We start from the raw sequence: 18,884 nt of genomic DNA, 5'->3' as shown, positions 1-18,884 counted from the left end.
AATTCTCATCTGGGTAGAGAAAGATTAAGCACAGAGTTAACATTTCTCCAGAATGGGGAAAGTAAAGCGAGTCAAAGTTGCGCACATTGCCGTTACAGCTATAAAATGGCAATTTGGTCTATTTATTTGACTGCAAGAAATATTTAATCTGAAAAATTCTGTTTGTAAATGTAAACAAAAGGGATTTCATATACTTGGACATTGGACTGATGTGTTATATTGAGTCAGATATTCCAAATATATATCTATGTAAGCATCATATATGGAGATATTTCACATCATCTTAATATGGTGGTAAATAAACAGAGATTTTACAGTAAGACTACATCAGTACTGATAGGAAAAGGATGCAGGTCTCACCATTGCAGTCCATTCAATGAGCTTTGCCTCACATTTTAATTTAAAAGATGGAAGGTGGCCTTCCAAGCCAGTGATTTAGTTTATTATCTTCGGAAACACCAGACCATCTGGTGAACTGTCGTTGCTCCTCATTACTTAGGAGGACCATTGGTAATCACAGAAAACATTAATGAGGCACACTGAAACAATACTTAGAAAGCTAATTGTTAGAAAACTGTCTTGTAAGGTGTAAAATAGTACATGAGGCAGTACTTGCAAAACACTGGAGAAGTTCTCTAATTATAGGACCCTTCACTGTCCTGGTCGAAATCAAATAACCAAATACAAGTTGCCAAACCTGGCAGCTTCATAACTTGTATCAATGCCAGAATCACTTAGGAACATTGCCTGACAATAAAACTGTCAAAAATCTATGTGAGATATTTCTAAATGAATGTATATGAAAATTATTGCATTATACATCAACATTTTAAACTTGGTCACCTTTGATACTTTTGACTTAAAAGGAAACAAAATATTCAAACTAGCAACTTTAATGATGGATCTTCAGTTCAAATATATCTGGATTTGAACCGCTGAAATTTATATTTAAATATGCATAAACATTGACTAAGGGAAATTTGGGATAACTCTTTTCATACATCATGTAAATTTTAGAGGTTATTTAATATGCAGTCTGAATAGTGACATTTAGAGTGCACACCTTTCCTGAAATTTTAATTTTATAATTTTTTTTATGGACCAAGCACCTGACATGGTTTCTGGGTGGAGAATATTAACACTGAGACAGAGTTTAGATTCTCCTGCTGTTGAATATGGATTTTGTTTCAACATGCTGAATGTGGGCATTTCTGTGCAGTACTGATGTATAATTGCATTAAAACATAAAACATTCAACGTAGAGTGAAGCAGCGATGAAAAGGAACATGTAATTAGTATGGTATGCGACAGTGCAAAAGATTAAATTATATTTCTAAAATTAAAAATAGTTATATTTTCATATTCTATAATGGTTTATATTACAGTTTTGAAGATATTTAACCCCGCACATACATATTTTAAATTGTATAGATGTTGTTACAATTAATTTTAAACCTACCGATGATCTATTTTCTAAATTATTGTAACAATTTAAAATGGAATTCAAATTTGCAAAATTTTGCCTCAGTTTGGTGTGCTATTTTTTGACTGCTTTTTCTCAAGTCTGCTCTAAATTCTTCAGTGAATTTGTTTAAGAGCATAAAGATGAAATGTCATCAAATATGCCATATTACGTAAACCCAGACAGTGAAATTTAATAATTAGCAGTAATTATATGTATTGGGCTTGCAAAATGTGAGCTTTGACTCACATTTTAATTTAAAAGATGGAATTTTGCAAGCCAGTCTGTGCCAATGTGAGTTTGTAATACAGTACTTGAAATCGTCATGACATTTTTATGAATTTCATATTTTGTTGAATCTACCCTTTGGGGTCTACTTGCCATTGAAATAGTTAAACACAATATTTGGAAGAAGTACAATAAATAATTTGGAAAATTCTGGTCAGGGGAAAGTTAAAATGCAATTAGTCATGATAAGAAATACCATTGAATAATATAAGCTCTAATATAGAAATATTGGTTACAAAAATGTAAGAGCTTTTTTTCATCTACATGGGAGTGAGATACTGAACAAAACATGTTGACTGACAGATGCTTCCCTGGTGCTGTCTGTTGAATCAGGTACTATTGGACACAAGCTTAGTTTTTTACAACAGGAAAGCGTTTACTTTCTGGTTGTCAAGGCACTCACTTCCTGTAAATATAATTTACAGAGAGAAGGATTAAAGCAGCCGAGAAAAGCATCCCAAAGGAGTTAAAAATTATGACTGTTGCAGTATTTTATTTAAATGTATGAAGGGGTCCTTGTACTAAGTACCCTGCAAAATTAGAACTATGAGTAAGCTGTGAGACCTGTCTTGCTGGTTACAGCCTACTTGATTGACTACTAGATTATGCTGACTGTGGTAGGGGTGTATACACCCTTGTGCTTCTTTCTTTCTGAGGCTTGCCATGTTGTAAAAGGTTCCTGTGGAACTGATTTGGTTATTCTGTTACAGCTCGTTGGTACGCTATACACTCTTTCTCAGAATCATTATTACTGAAGTGAAGACATCTGAGCAGAAATGATGGAAATTTAACAAACATATGTGTTGATATCAATGCATTCAGATTAGCACAAAGAATTATTCTCAAAGAATCTTTTGTCATTTGCCTGCTGTTTCAAAAGAAATCTTTCGTGAGATTTTTAGTAAAATAATGGCATCACAAGCAACAAGTCAGGATATCGTAACCTCGCCAGATCCAAGAAAAGAATTTCATCCACATCCTTTGTGCAATGATGCTTTTGTGAAGATCATAAGTGGAAACTTGCTGGGACATGAAAAAAATGCACGGCAATCACCCTCCATTTCTCCCAGATTATCTCCCAACATTTCACCCAGAAATTCACCACGACTTCTTCGAAGGATGAAGCTGAGTCATAGTTATCAAAAGCGTCGTTTTACAGTGGCTCATACCTGGTAAGAATTAATTATTTCCAACTGCAATGTTGGCTGAATTTGAACATTTAGGTGTATGCATATTTTGAGTGGAAATGTGTGGCTTATTTAATTTGTGATAGCTCATGATATATTATTGGCTGTTTTTTTTATTATGAGACTATCATTTGTGTCCTTAGCAAAGAGTCTGTTTTATAAATCCATACAATCAAAAGTATTCAGTGTTCCTATCTTGTTCCTCCAAAGTTCACTAACCTCAAATGAGCACAACCTTGGTCTTTCATTCTTGGTTTCTTAACATGAGAATTTTGTTGGCAAAAATTGTAAAAAGAGAAAGCTTGATAAATTAGATTAAATGAACTGTGTGTCATATAAATATTAACGATATGTGCGTAAGGTGACTTGTCACCAACAGCAATCTTAGATTAGGGAGCATATAGGTTGCATCATTTAGGAATTCTGTCAACATTATCAGACCTAAAACCTATTTGAAATGATTCTTATTACAAAAAAAAATTCTATGACCGATAAAATGTTTCTGAAGAAGTTCAGGTTTGGACCTGTCAGCTTTAAACTTACAGTGAAGTAAGCATTTCCTTAACCTCTTCGATGTCATTAAATCACCATTTGCATTGGAAAACATTGTTTGAACTAAGCAGTTCAGTTCTACAGTGAAAAATTATTGTGATCGTAGTCAACTAATTCCATAAGCACCACCTGGATTTATTCATGTTGCAGTGTGATTGTGGTGTTGAGGACTCTGCATCATGAACAGAAAAAAGTACTTTTCCAACATTCCTCACACATCTTGATTTTGATAGTCAAATATCAAATCACCTTTGCCCAGGATGGATTGAATAGTAAATAAAGGTCAGAAATAGCCTTTTGATCCTAAGCCCACTTGCTCCCCACCCCGCTCTCTGTGTCAGTCCTGACGAAGTCTTTTTCAGATGCTTGTATACTGGCATGCAAGTCATTGCTTGATACCCAGCCTAATATCATACCTATTTTTTTCATTGTTTTGTGGTCCAACTGCAGATCCATTGTGTTTGAAGATGACGATTCTACAGTAATATTGGTGTGCATTTCTAATTGGGTAGGCAGAATGAAACTGATGTAAACTGCTAGAAATGGCCAGAGAAGGAGAAGGAAAATAATACATTTGGATCATGCTTTCACAAACTCTGAATTTCCTTGTACTCATTCTTGAATTCTCAATAGATATAGGATCAGGATCTATTGTCATGAACAGGTCATGACATTCGGTGTTTTGTGGCAGCGTCACAGTGCAAACATTCATATTATAACTATCTTACAACATTACTATAAAAAAATTAAAATAATAGTGCACGACAGGTAAGGCAGTGTCTTTGGTTCATTGGTTACTCAGGAATCTGATGGTAGTGGGGAAGAAGCTGTCCTTGTGGCGTTGAGTGCTCGTCTTTAGGCTCCTGTACCTTTTCCCTGATGGTAGCAGAATGAAGAGAGCATGGCCTGGGTGGTGGGGGTCTTTGAGAATAGCTGCTGCTTTTTAAAGACAACACATCATGTTGATGTCCTCGATGGAGTCAAGTCTGATTCTCGTGGTATCACAGGCCAAGTTAACAACCCTCTGGAGTTCATTCTTGTCCTGAGAGTTGGCGCCTTCATACCAGGCAGTGATATAACCAGCCAGAATGCTCTCCATGGTACACCTGTAGTCAGTGACATACTGAACTGCCTCAGACACCTCACAAAGTATAGCCGCCGGTGAACATTCATCAACATAGAGGCTCCAGGACAGATCCTCTGAGATGTTGACACACAGGAGTTTGAAGTTCTTGACCCTCTCCACTACTCAGCCCTTGATGAGGTCGTGATCCCCTGACTTCTTCCTGAAGTCCACAATTATTTTGTTGGTTTTGCAGATGTTGAGTGCAAGGTTGTTGTCATTACACCATTCAACAAGCTGATCTATCTCTCTCCTGTACACTTCCTCATTGCTGTTTGAAATTCCGCCGATAATTGTGGTGTCATCGGCAAGCTCGTAGATGGCATTGGAATTGTTCCTGGCCACACAGTAATGGGTGTATATAGTGCAGTGGGCTAAGCTCGCATCCTTGGGGTGCGTCTTTGTTGATAATCAGTGAGGAGACGATGTTATTTCCAATTCGTACCTACTGTGGTCTTCCGATGAGAAAGTCAAGGATCCAGTTTCAGTGTGAGGTACAGAGGCCTCGAGTTTGTAGTTTCTTGACCAGCACTGAGGGAATAATGATATTGAAGGCTGAGCCGTAGTTGACGAAGAGCAGCCATATGTACAAATTGTTATCAAGGTGATCCAGAGCTGAGTGGAGACCCAGCGATGTTGCATGTGCTGTGGAGGATTGTGGTGATAGGTGAATTGCAGAGGATCCAAATCTTTGCTGAGGTATGTGTTAATTCTGGCCATTTTGTTTAACCTCAAAATCAAGAGATTGTAGGCTGAACCCCACTCTGGTGGCTTTGGCACAAAATTAAGGCTATAATTTCGACTTCTGTTCAGATGGAATGTTGCCCATTGGAGGTTCTGACTTTCATGTTAGGTGGTTTAATGTTGATCATTTACATGGATGTAAAAGCTCCTACAGCTCCATTTTAAAGAATAACATTGCAGTTTATTCCTGTTATTGCCAAATGTTAAATCAACATCATCAAATAAGATGATTTGGCTTTATCTTCATGCTGTTTGGGAATTTTTTATGTGCATATTGATTGCCATATTTATATGCAAAACAATAGCAGTTTGCTATAAAGTGCTTTAGGTCATCAAACCTAACACCACCTCAGATTTGCTTTGGAGTTCTGTGAAGTGCCTTGGAAACAGCTGGCAATAATGTGTGGGCAATGTGTGTATAGTTAAAGTGCAGCAAAGTAGATTCTTATTTTTGGCACATCAGGCACTATGAACATCTTGAATGAATCTTGTTAGGAGTTGGTGATAAAACTGGATAAAAATTGTAAATAAAAATATGGAGATAGACAATCAAACTTTTTAATGGGATATGACAATTCTGTTTTTCTTTTTGAATCACAAAATTGAATTGGTCTATTTGAAAATTAATGATCTTCAAATTTATTGTTATCCCATTCAAACCTGAGATGCTTTCTCCTGTGTGGCAGGCAGTATTTCTACTTATTGATAACTGGACTCAAGAAAAAAAGATGCGATTACAAAAGAGGGAAATGCAAACAAACTGATGTGTAGTACAGAAAAAAGTATTCAGTAGTAAATTATGTGCAAACTAAGAGTCCTTAATGTGGTTTGATGCACCATCAATAATCACAAAAGGTTGATATTGTGAAACTAAAATCAGGAACTACATACAACCTCATCAACTGATTCAAGCAAAGAGAAAGGGGAACATGCAAGGGGCTATGGGTAGGATCAGTCTTGGGAGGCATGTCCAGCTGGCAGGAGCCAATCATGGCACAACAGTAGTTTCCCACATATTTCATGTTGTAACATCACAACCAATCTGAGTCTCTGTCACTGTAAATAACTCTAATCATTATCAATAGCATTTAAGGTCACCATCACCCTCGACTTTTATGTCTCTGGCATTTTCTTTGTTCCTTCAGGAAAGTCAGAATATAGGTCATTCTGTAGTAAACACAAACTTGCTTTTAAATGGAGTAACTGTAGGAAATTGTTTAAAGTTAGGAAGATGTGGGAAGGAAGGTGCACTTAGTAGAATACCTTTTTACTTTAATGAATTGGCTCTGGAATACCCTTATTAAAATGGGCTGCTTTATCAATTGCCTTTTCTGTGCTTGTAAATTTCCTTACAATTGATTTGTTTGTCAGCAGTTTCTCCAAATCATGCAGGATTTTTCCCTCAGAGCTACAGTCTTTACAGTACTAGCCTGTTTCTTTAACATACTGCATGAGCACAAAAATGTAGTATGGACTGGGCATGGCTTCATATGAGTGTACATGCCGATTAGTGAGATTCAGATGATTAATATTAAACACTTAAGTTAAATATCTAATATTAGTAATACCGAGGATGGTAGGTTTCAGCATCCTAAGGTTACGTCCTAAGGTTTGCAAGGAAATCTGCAGATGCTGGGGTCTAGTGCAGTACACAGAAAAAAGTTCTGGAGAAGCTGGAGTTAAGCAACAAAATCTGCAGATCCCATGATTGTAGTTTAAGATAAAGATACATAACTAATGTTTTGGGCCTGAGCCATTCCTCAAGATATGAACAAAAAGTAGACAGGTGCCTGAATAAAGAGGTGGGGAGGGGCATGGAAGGAGCACAGGGCCAAAATTGGATATGGGTGGGGACGGCACAAGAGAAAAAAACAGAATATAAAATATTATGGCACAGTACTGACCTCTAGAAACCTACTCAACAACTAAACTATCCCTACCTTACACACAAAACCCTCCATTCTTTCATCCATGCGCCTCCACCATGACGCATGGCCATACATTCCAAGCACACACTACTTTACACCACCCACCTACTGCTTTACTTTCATTAATATCTTTTGTTACTTCCTCAAAAAACTCAATTAGGCTCGTGAGCCACGACCTTCCCTTTACAAAACCATGCTGACTATCACTGAGAAGACTATATTTAAATACTTGTAAATGCTGTCCCTAAGAATCCTCTCCAATAGTTTTCCCACCACTGACAATAAAATATCACTGGTCTATAATTCCAAGCATTCTCCCTATTACCTTTGTTTAAACAAGGTACAATATTTGCCATTCTCCAATCCTCTGATACCTCTCCTGGCCAAGGCAGACACAAAGATAATTGGCAGTATCGCAGCAATCTCTTCCTTGCTTCCTGTAGTAACCTAGTGTATATCTCATCTAGACTTGGGGATTTATCAATCTTAATGTTTTTTAGAAGATCCACCACTTCCTCCTTCTTAACCTCCACATGCTGCAGTACACAAGTTTGCTCTGCACTGACCTCACATTAACCAAGTGGTGTACTATCAATAACTTGAAAGGCTGGAGTTACAGAACAATAAGCTTTTATTTACAATAAACTTGAAGGTCATCCTCTACTGTGATCCAGGCTTTCTGGGAAGGGGTTATGGTGTTGGAGTCTTTATCCAGAGTCAAGAGGGAGGAGTGACAGAGCGCGGTGGAGCCAGATATATAAATGTTCAACAGTTCATCATATTCACCCCTTGTTTCTTTTTATTTTGTCCAGCGGGGTAATGTGGTGCACAAATTCTTACAGGTGTCTAGTGGCCTGGTCTCCTGTTGTGACCGGTGGAGAGCCAGTTGCTGTGCTGTAGCTAGGATCGTTGGCGCGTCCTGGACCTCCAGCACCTTTTTGACTGCTGGGGGCGTGGCGACTCGACCGGAGTGAGTTGGATGGAGATGAAGGCAGTGATACATAGTGTGTGTACATGAAAGGGGGGTGGGTATGCTCCTCGGTTGCCCCTGTGTGAGATCCTGGATGGAGACCGTTTCCTCAAGCCCATCCGGGTAGGCCACATACACATATTGGAGATTCATATGAAGGAGCTGGATCCTTTTGACTAATGGGTCAGTTTTATGGCCCCTAACATGCTCCCATAGCAGGTCCAGCCCTGAGGACATCAACCGGGATTGCAAGGTGGTCACTGATGCGGACTTTCTGGGGAAGGAGAAAATTCGTTTTTTAGGGGTAGCATTAGTGGCAGTACATCACAGTGATCTGATAGCATGGAGCTCCTTGGGAAGGACCTCCTGCCAGTGAGAGATTGGCAGCCCTCTGGACAGTGGCACTTTCCCTCTCCACCTGGCCATTCCCTTGGTGGTTATAACTGGTGATCCTGCTAGTGGCGATACCTCAGGCCAGCAGGTATTGCTGCAGCTCATCGTTCATAAACAAGGACTCCATCACTCTTGCCAGATGACGGGCACCCAAACAGGATGAACAAGTTGCACGGGACCCTGATGACCATGGTGCTGGTCATGTCCAGGCAGTGGATGGCAAGGGGGAAATGTAAATACTCATCGATGACCTATATCATAGTTATAGTTGGCGAGTTTGATCCTCCACCTCAAAATTTTATCATTCTTTATCTTCGCCAGCTGTTTGTTGTTAAGCATGAAGGCTATGGCAGGCGAAGGCCCCGATCCGGGCAGAGAGTGGGAGGCGGCGGCCCCAATCCAGGCACAGGGTGAACTGCGGCGGCCTCGGCCCCGGTCCGGGCAGTATGGACCGACCTAGGAGGGGAGGCAGGCCCCTCCAGCCCGGGTAAGAAACCTGCATAGGAGAAGGCCACTCCGATATAAAACCTACGACCCAAGGACCTCGCTGCCACGTCCCAGCTTGCTCGGCCACGGCACACGAACCATGGGTGTAAAGGGTGGGGCCAGTACTGCGCGCACTGCACTCCACCTAAAAGCTCCTTTGCGCAGGCCCGAGGACAGGTCCACGTCCTCCCCCTCCACGTCCTCCCCCTCCACGTCCTCCCCCTCAAAAGATGCTCACGAACTCAAGCTAGCATGCTGGAACATCAGAACCATGCTAGACAAGGCTGACAGCCACCGACCTGAACGTCGGTCTGCCCTCATTGCACATGAACTCCTCAGACTTGACATCGACATAGCAGCTCTCAGTGAAGTCCGCCTGGCAGATGTAGGTAGCCTCCAAGAACGCGGCACGGGCTACACACTCTACTGGTCTGGCAAGCCTTCGGATGAACGACGCCTATCTGGTGTAGGCTTCATGGTCAAGAGCTTCATTGCCTCCAAACTCGAAAACCTTCCGACAGGCCTCTCGGACCGAATCATGTCCATGCGACTCCCACTTCAAAACAAGCGTCACATCACCCTCATCAGTGTCTATGCTCCAACCCTCCAGGCGGAACCAGCAGAAAAGAACAAGTTCTACACCGACCTGCGCAACCTCATCCAACGTACCCCTACAGCCGACAAGGTTGTCATCCTGGGCGACTTCAACGCTCATGTCGGCAAAGACTCAGAAACCTGGCCAGGAATCCTGGGCAAGCATGGCGTCGGCAAGTGCAACGACAATGGGCGCCTCCTGTTGGAGCTCTGCGCAGAACAGCGACTTGTCATTACAAACACCCTTTTTCAGCAGAGGGACAGCCTTAAGACCACCTGGATGCATCCCCGATCCAAACACTGGCACCTCCTGGACTACATCCTGGTGCGAGAAAGTGACAAACAAGATGTGCTCCACACCAGGGTCATGCCTAGCGCGGAATGCCACACTGACCACCGGCTGGTTCGCTGCAAGCTCAACCTTCACTTCAAGCCAAAGCCCAGGAACAATAAAGCCCCCAGAAAGAGGTTCAATGTTGGAAACCTGCAGTCAGACGAAGCGAGAGGAAACTTCCAGGCAAACCTCAAAGCAAAGCTTGACGTTGCAACCCGCCTCACGGACCCGTCCCCTGAAACCCTCTGGGATCAGTTGAAGACTACCATACTGCAATCCACTGAAGAGGTACTGGGCTTCTCCTCCAGGAAAAACAAGGACTGGTTTGACGAAAACAGCCAGGAAATCCAGGAGCTGCTGGCAAAGAAGCGAGCTGCCCACCAGGCTCACCTTACAAAGCCGTCCTGTCCAGAGAAGAAACAAGCCTTCCGTCGCGCATGCAGCCATCTTCAGCGCAAACTCCGGGAGATCCAAAATGAGTGGTGGACTAGCCTCGCCAAACGAACACAGCTCAGCGTGGACATTGGCGAATTCAGGGGTTTCTACGAGGCTCTAAAGGCTGTGTACGGCCCCTCACCCCAAGTCCAAAGCCCGCTGCGCAGCTCAGACGGCAAAGTCCTCCTCAGCGACAAGATCTCCATCCTCAACCGATGGTCAGAACACTTCCAATCTCTTTTCAGTGCCAACCGCTCAGTCCAAGATTCCGCCCTGCTCCAGCTCCCTCAACAGCCCCTAAGACTAGAGCTGGATGAGGTTCCCACCCTGGATGAGACATATAAGGCAATCGAACAACTGAAAAGTGGCAAAGCAGCAGGTATGGATGGAATCCCCCCAGAAGTCTGGAAGGCTGGCGGCAAAACTCTGCATGCCAAACTGCATGAGTTTTTCAAGCTTTGTTGGGACCAAGGTAAACTGCCTCAGGATCTTCGTGATGCCACCATCATCACCCTGTACAAAAACAAAGGCGAGAAATCAGACTGCTCAAACTACAGGGGAATCACGTTGCTCTCCATTGCAGGCAAAATCTTCGCTAGGATTCTACTAAATAGAATAATACCTAGTGTCGCCGAGAATATTCTCCCAGAATCACAGTGCGGCTTTCGCGCAAACAGAGGAACCACTGACATGGTCTTTGCCCTCAGATAGCTCCAAGAAAAGTGCAGAGAACAAAACAAAGGACTCTACATCACCTTTGTTGACCTCACCAAAGCCTTCGACACCGTGAGCAGGAAAGGGCTTTGGCAAATACTAGAGCGCATCGGATGTCCCCCAAAGTTCCTCAACGTGATTATCCAACTGCACGAAAACCAACAAGGTCGGGTCAGATACAGCAATGAGCTCTCTGAACCCTTCTCCATTAACAATGGCGTGAAGCAAGGCTGTGTTCTCGCACCAACCCTCTTTTCAATCTTCTTCAGCATGATGCTGAACCAAGCCATGAAAGACCCCAACAATGAAGACGCTGTTTACATCCGGTACCGCACGGATGGCAGTCTCTTCAATCTGAGGCGCCTGCAAGCTCACACCAAGACACAAGAGAAACTTGTCCGTGAACTACTCTTTGCAGACGATGCCGCTTTAGTTGCCCATTCAGAGCCAGCTCTTCAGCGCTTGACGTCCTGCTTTGCGGAAACTGCCAAAATGTTTGGCCTGGAAGTCAGCCTGAAGAAAACTGAGGTCCTCCATCAGCCAGCTCCCCACCATGACTACCAGCCCCCCCACATCTCCATCGGGCACACAAAACTCAAAACGGTCAACCAGTTTACCTATCTCGGCTGCACCATTTCATCAGATGCAAGGATCGACAATGAGATAGACAACAGACTCGCCAAGGCAAATAGCGCCTTTGGAAGACTACACAAAAGAGTCTGGAAAAACAACCAACTGAAAAACCTCACAAAGATAAGCGTATTCAGAGCTGTTGTCATACCCACACTCCTGTTCGGCTCCGAATCATGGGTCCTCTACCGGCACCACCTACGGCTCCTAGAACGCTTCCACCAGCGTTGTCTCCGCTCCATCCTCAACATCCATTGGAGCGCTTACACCCCTAACGTCGAAGTACTCGAGATGGCAGAGGTCGACAGCATCGAGTCCACGCTGCTGAAGATCCAGCTGCGCTGGATGGGTCACGTCTCCAGAATGGAGGACCATCGCCTTCCCAAGATCGTGTTATATGGCGAGCTCTCCACTGGCCACCGTGACAGAGGTGCACCAAAGAAAAGGTACAAGGACTGCCTAAAGAAATCTCTTGGTGCCTGCCACATTGACCACCGCCAGTGGGCTGATAATGCCTCAAACCGTGCATCTTGGCGCCTCACAGTTTGGCGGGCAGCAACCTCCTTTGAAGAAGACCGCAGAGCCCACCTCACTGACAAAAGGCAAAGGAGGAAAAACCCAACACCCAGCCCCAACCAACCAATTTTCCCTTGCAACCGCTGCAATCGTGTCTGCCTGTCCCGCATCGGACTTGTCAGCCACAAACGAGCCTGCAGCTGACGTGGACTTTTTACCCCCTCCATAAATCTTCGTCCGCGAAGCCAAGCCAAAGATATGGCCCATCAGTCCATGAGCAGGGTAAAACGTCTGCCATACTGCCTCAACTACTGCCTGAGCCTCCTGCTTGATGGAGAAGTGTTGGACTTCAGGGCCTTGAAGGGTACGGGAGAAGGCGGCCACAAGTCAACTTGCCTGATGAAGGGTGGTTGCCAGGGTGAAATCAGACATGTTGCTCTCCACCTGAAACAGGACAGATTCATCCACCACGTACGATGGTGGGAGGGAGAAGAGGACCGTCATATTGCATCATAACATTCTTGAGGTGGCACTGAAAGTCCAACCCCAGCAGCACTGGCACGCAGACCTGCGGCATGATGAAGAGTTTAAGGTCATTGTAAGTCGTGCCCTGCACTGTTAGCATCACGGTGTTGTAGCTGAGGATCTCAGCTGAGTGTGACTTTGAGGCCAGGGTGAATTTATAGCTTAATGACCTTGCTTTAAGGGAGTAATGATGCACCATGTTGGGATGGATAAAACCTTCAGTGCTCCCACTATCGAAAAGGCATCTTGTCACCTGATCATTAATTGAGATGTCCATCAAGGACAGGGAGAGATGATGCAGGCTGTTTAGATCCAGTACCACAGAGGCCAGTGTTTGTTCGTGGACTGGTACATGCTGACTTGTAGTCTGGGTGCATAATGTGGGTGCTCATGAAGTGGCGTGGTTATCCTCGGATGTTGGTGGCGTCTAAGATGGGGACCCCATATCCTGGCATGGTTGTCTCTGGAAGATTATGGCGGCCAAGATGGCGGCTCCCGTGCTGTGCACTGGGATTGGAAGGTGGCTGTGATCGGCATATGTTCGCATAGTGTCCCTTCTTTCTGCATTGAGCACGAAGCGTCTTTCACTGGGAAGTCTTTTCGGGAGTGCTTTGGTTGGCCTTAAAAGTAACACTTCAGGTGCTCTTGGGAGACCACGGCTGCGGTGGGCTCACTCATCGGACATGATAGCAGACTGCTGGCCTTTAAACCTGTATCCCAAGATGGCGGTCCCAGTGTGGACCCTGCGCCAGTCGCCGAGTAAGCTTTCATGTTACGGAAGACGATCTCCAGCAATTTCAAGAGGTCGATTGCCCCTTTTAAGTCAAACTTACTATGCTCAAGTTGCTTTTGGCACACTTAGTCCAACCTGATACCTGCGACAAAGGCATCCCGGATCGTGTCTGCAGTGTTTTGGGTGGCTGACACCAAATGGAAGTTGCATGCTCGTGCAAGTCCCCGAGAACTTATCACTCGATTCACCTGGTTGCTGTTTGCAGGTGCCCAGCATGTGCCTGGCATATACTTCTTTAACTTTCTCCCTATTCTGGTCCTCAAGTATGTTCATTGCCTCCCTTAATGTTGAAGCATCCCTGATCATTGGGAACAATCGATGTCCAACCCAGGAGAAGAGTAGGTGCAGCTTGCTTGCCTCCGTGGCCACGTTTCCAGAGGAATTTTACGGAAAGACCTCAAAGCAGCGTAGCTAGAGTTCAAAGCAGTCTGAGGCATCTGCTGATTGTGGGTCGATCTCAAGAGCTGTTCCATCATTGGGAAAAAAAGTGATTGTAAATAAAATTGATGTGCTATCAGTAACTCTAAAGACTTAAGTTACAGAACAATAGACTTTTATTTACAATAAACTTGAAGGTCATCCTTTGCTGTGACCCAGGCTTCCTGGGGAGGGGTTATGATATTGGAACCTTCGAGCAGAGTCAAGAGGAAGGAGCCATGGGTACAGTTACAGACCGGGCCAGATTAATGAGTGTACAGCAGTTCAAAGCATTCATTTAGGATCTCCCCTACCTGCTCTATTTCCAGGCATATGTTGCTACTTATCCTGAAGCAGTCTCTCCTTCACTCTTGTCATTCTTTTGCTCTTCCCGTATGCATAGATAGTATTATGGTTTTCCTCAATCCTATTTGCCAAGGTCTTCTCTCCCCCCTAAATCCAGTCTTGAATTCTTTCCTGTCTACCATGTAATTCTCATGATCCCATCCTGTCTTTTGCTTCTTTCTTTCTCTTAACTAGCTGCCTCACCTCTTTTGTCAACCACTGTTACTTTATTCCTACCATCTTTTCCCTGTTCAGAGGAACAAACCTATCTAGAAACCTGAGCAAGTGATCCCTAAACATCCTCTACATTACTTGTGTGTTTTTCCCTGAGACAATCCTGTTCCCAATTGACTCTACCTCGTTCCTGCCTAATCCCATCGTCCTTAGCCCTTCACCAATGAAATGCTTTTTAAAAAAAAAGCTGTGAAGTGATGTGGGAGCAGACAGTTCTCTGAATGGAGATGGGTGGCAATGAGCAAAAAAGCAGGCAGTCTAGTGTTTAAATAAAATGGTTGAATTTTAGGTGCAGAAGGCAATTTATTGGAATAAATCAAATTTTGGTATGATTATGTACGAGACATAGCCAGTTTCACCCCTCTTGTGAGCCACACATTAGAATGCTCAATATTAAGTGGCTGTTGCATTAGAATCTTTAAAATAGACAATATATCATCTCCCATCAGGCTTTCTGTCCAGGGGAGGAGTGAAAGTTAGAGAATGAAACCAAATACAAATCCTTCTCTGGAATGCCAGTAATTTTAAGCAACTGAATGAACTCAAGAGATTAAACAGTATTCACTAGAGGCAAAGCATGGCCAAGGATTCAGGCCAGAACTTTCATCAAAATGAGAATGTTTTCATGAACTCAGCAGGTCAAACAGCCTCAGTGAAGGAAAAGGAATTGCTGACATTTTGGGTGCAGCTACTAAATCACCTCATTGGCCTACCATGAAGCTATCAACTTAGCAAATAAAGATATTGAGAATAATTAATGTTTAAAAAAAGTTACACCTGACCTACATCCTATATCCTATCCTTATATCCTCATCAGTATATCATTTCCAAAGCAGTACGTCTAAATCATTATGCATTAATATTTACATCTGCAATCCAGGAATGTATGGCCACCTCTTTGATGAACATACTTCTTTACATGTTCGTGCACACCAAGTGGGTTTTGGGTTGCATTTGGAATATTCCTCAGGTCTTGACATGTCTGAACAAACTAGTGCTAGACATGCAGAGTGAAGGAAGGAGCAAACAGCGTGTTTAATAGCTATTCAAAAGCATGTTTAATGTACTCTGAGCATTAAATATTCTATTGAATATTTTGAATGTATATTGTTGTGCCTTACTGTAAACGTTCATCGTTTACAACTGAAGGACTTTTGGAGTTTTGCAGAGGATTAACTGAAGTGGCTGAAATGCATAATGAGCGATGAGTATAGTATTATCAAGGAATCATTGATTAGCCTGGATAACGTGAGGAATCCTAATTATTATGAGGATTATTTTATTGAATTCAGTTTTGACATGAAGCTATCTCAAAACTTGGATAACAAGACAAACATTGACTCACCGTTTCTACCCTTGGATCTGCCTTCGGTCCTGACAGGAACATACTAACTCTGTACTCTCAAAATTTTGCCTTTGAAAGCCTTACATTTTCTAAACACATCCTTGCCAGAAAATAACCCATCCCAATCCACACTTCCCAGATCCTTTCTCATTCCTCAAAATTGGCCTTTCTCCAATTTAGAAGCACAAATGACCACAATGTCACAATTCCATGTGGCAATCCACAATCTAAGATCATCTGCCTTTCCTTCAATACTCCTTCCATTGAAATAGAACATGAGAACATTGGTTCAACCATGCACTTTGATTTTTGTCTTTGTCTGCAGTCTTAACAACATCTTTTTCTTCCTCCAGACCACTCTCTACACTGCCAGCCTGATTCCCATCCACCATCCCCCTACAAATCTAATTTAAGCCCTCCCCCCCACCCTCAGAGCAGCACTAGGATATTAATCCACCTCCTTTCAGATGCAGGTGGTATGTGAGGGGTGGGGGTGGCTGTAAAGGCCCATTTCCTTTGGAGTTATGAAACCGTGCATATAATAAGTCAATTAGATACAATTAAAACAGTAGTTTTCATCCTTTCTTTCCCCCCCCCCCACTCACCTATCTCCTTAAGCAATCCCTTACTAATCATGGAGCACCTATGGCATAGGGGTTATTTAAGGTGGTAGTTGAGTGAAAATAAAAATGTTGAAAAGCACTGCATTAGTGGTTGGCTTCAGGAAAGAACTTTCAAGAAAGTGACTCCCAAGAACTTAAATTTGTTCTCCCTCTCTGATTCTCCCATCGATCACTGGCCAATAATTAGCTCCTTGGTTTTGGTGACATTGAGTGTGAGGTTATCGTGGGTGCACCATTCAGCCAAGTTTTCAGCCTCCCTCTTGTATGCTGACTTGGTTTTTTTAAATACAACCCACTTCTGTGGTGTGATCAGCAAATTGGTAAATGGTCTTGTTATCGTACCAAGCCACTCAGTCATTGGTGTATCATAGAGCAAGGGGCTTAGAACAAAGCTCTGTGGTGCTCTGGTACTGTTGGTGATTGAGGACGAGATGTTCTTACCAATTCTCACTTATTGGGTCCTGGAGGTGAGAAAATCTCGCATCCAATTACACAGTGGCGTCTTGGGCCCAGGTTTGGGGGTTTGCTTATCAATTTTGAGGGGATGATGGTGTTGAATACCAAACTCTAGCTGATAAAGTGCATCCTGATGCTCTTTCACAAATGAAAGCGATTAATGATTAACATTAAATCGATCACCTCTTTTATCCACGTGACCTTTCAATCCAAATCTAAACTGGAATTTTCAATGTGTAATGTATTGTTTAAAAAGCATCACCGATGCTTCTTCTCAACCAGATATGTTCATCAAGCTGCTCAGTTTTGCTAGAGTGCACAAATAAATGTTGTCTTAATTGCAGAAACATCAAAGAAAGTAATGCCATTTCCAGCTGTTGCTTGGAAACTGTTTTCTACATGGCTGATCTGGGCATCTGACTGATGCAAAACATTTTTCCCCTTGCTAAATGGTGGGAGTTTGAGTCACCTCTGGAAGCAAATACACAAATTCAACTCAATCCATTAACTCTGCCCTTGTCCTAAAGTGGTTGTGGTAATGGTGTTAGCTGTTTTGTAATATCTCCAGTCATGATTATGAGACCTTTTAATTTCCCTTTTTTTTCCTGCTGCGTGGGTAGTTAGACTGTTTAAGCCTCTATCAGTGTTCTCTTGAGCTGGCCAAATACAACTCTCCATGTAGTTTCTGTCTCCCTATGAAAACGTAATTCTGTCTAGCCCTTCAAAATTGATTCAAGATTGCAAGCCAACTAATGTAGTGATTTAATCCTATGTTTATGCCACTTCAAGATAACCGCAGCACTTAAAATTCATAACTAGATTAGATGACATTTGTTTTTAAAAAAAGTGAGAAAGTAATGCCATCTCCCTGTCCTACACTTAGCCCTGGACCATTTGAACATTTGCCAAAATATATTTATCAGCTACAGCTTAGCTTTAAACCTAATATTGCCAAACAATAACACCCCTCTCTAACATTGGATCCATGAATGTTTATCCCGTGATCAGTTAGGATTTGTGGCAATGCCCCCTCTGCACACATCTGCAGAACTGGGGCAACACATGACTGTGTACTCATTCCTTTACATGACTATGCAAAACACCACTTCAACTATATTTATAAATTAGCAAATGATACCATCAACTTCGACAGGATGTCGAGCAACACTGAATCGGTGTATAGAAGGGAGATAGAGGGAGAAATAACTTGTTTCTGAGACAACAGCCTCTCCTACAAGGTCACTGACTAAGCAGCTGCTCATTGAATTTGGAGGAGGGATGGAGCTCATTCTCTCTTCTGAATCAAAGGTGCTGAGGTGAGGATATTAGCAAGCTTTGTGCTTCTTGGAGTAAACATCACAACTGGCCTGTCCTGGTTGATGGCCAGAAAAAGACATTGCAATGGTTCCCTTATCAGTCCCTACATAAGTCCCTCTATTTGCACAGAAGGTTGAGAAAGGTTGAGAACATCTGCATCAGTCCCTCTATTTGCTCAGAAGGTTGAGAAAAAGATTGAGAACCGTTGCATCAGTCCCTCTATTTGCTCAGAAGGTTGATGAAATTTGGCATAGCATTCTTTCATAACTTTATGTGCACCGTTTAAAAACATCTTGTCAGGGACATCACTGCGTGGTAGAGGAACTGCGCTGCCCAAGACCACAAGAAACTATAGATGATTGAGAATGCGGATCAGCCCTTCATACAGATCCCTGTCCCTTCCATTGATTCCATCGACACCTTTTTGCTGCCTTGAAAAATCAGCCAACATATTAGAAGTCTTATCCCACCCT

The 18,884-nt window shown here is 42.9% G+C and overlaps 1 protein-coding gene across 5 annotated transcripts in view; it reads left to right on the top strand.

Moving 5' to 3' along the window:
• The window catches only part of pde4d (phosphodiesterase 4D, cAMP-specific), a 1,272,582-nt gene that overhangs the window by 558,384 nt on the left and 695,314 nt on the right, over positions 1–18,884 (top strand). The window contains exon 1 of one of the 5 annotated variants that reach the window (XM_069924456.1): positions 2,660–2,922. The exons of the other annotated variants lie outside the window; for them this stretch is intronic. Coding sequence (XP_069780557.1) covers positions 2,660–2,922 — 263 coding nt within the window. Of the gene's footprint in view, positions 1–2,659; positions 2,923–18,884 lie in introns of those variants that run through there. 5 annotated transcript variants of the gene reach the window in all.

Source organism: Narcine bancroftii, chromosome 3 (assembly GCF_036971445.1).
Source record: "Narcine bancroftii isolate sNarBan1 chromosome 3, sNarBan1.hap1, whole genome shotgun sequence".
NCBI classification, from domain to species: domain Eukaryota; kingdom Metazoa; phylum Chordata; class Chondrichthyes; order Torpediniformes; family Narcinidae; genus Narcine; species Narcine bancroftii.
The sequence above is the reverse complement of the archived record's forward strand: the minus strand, read 5'-3'. Positions and strand labels throughout refer to the sequence as shown.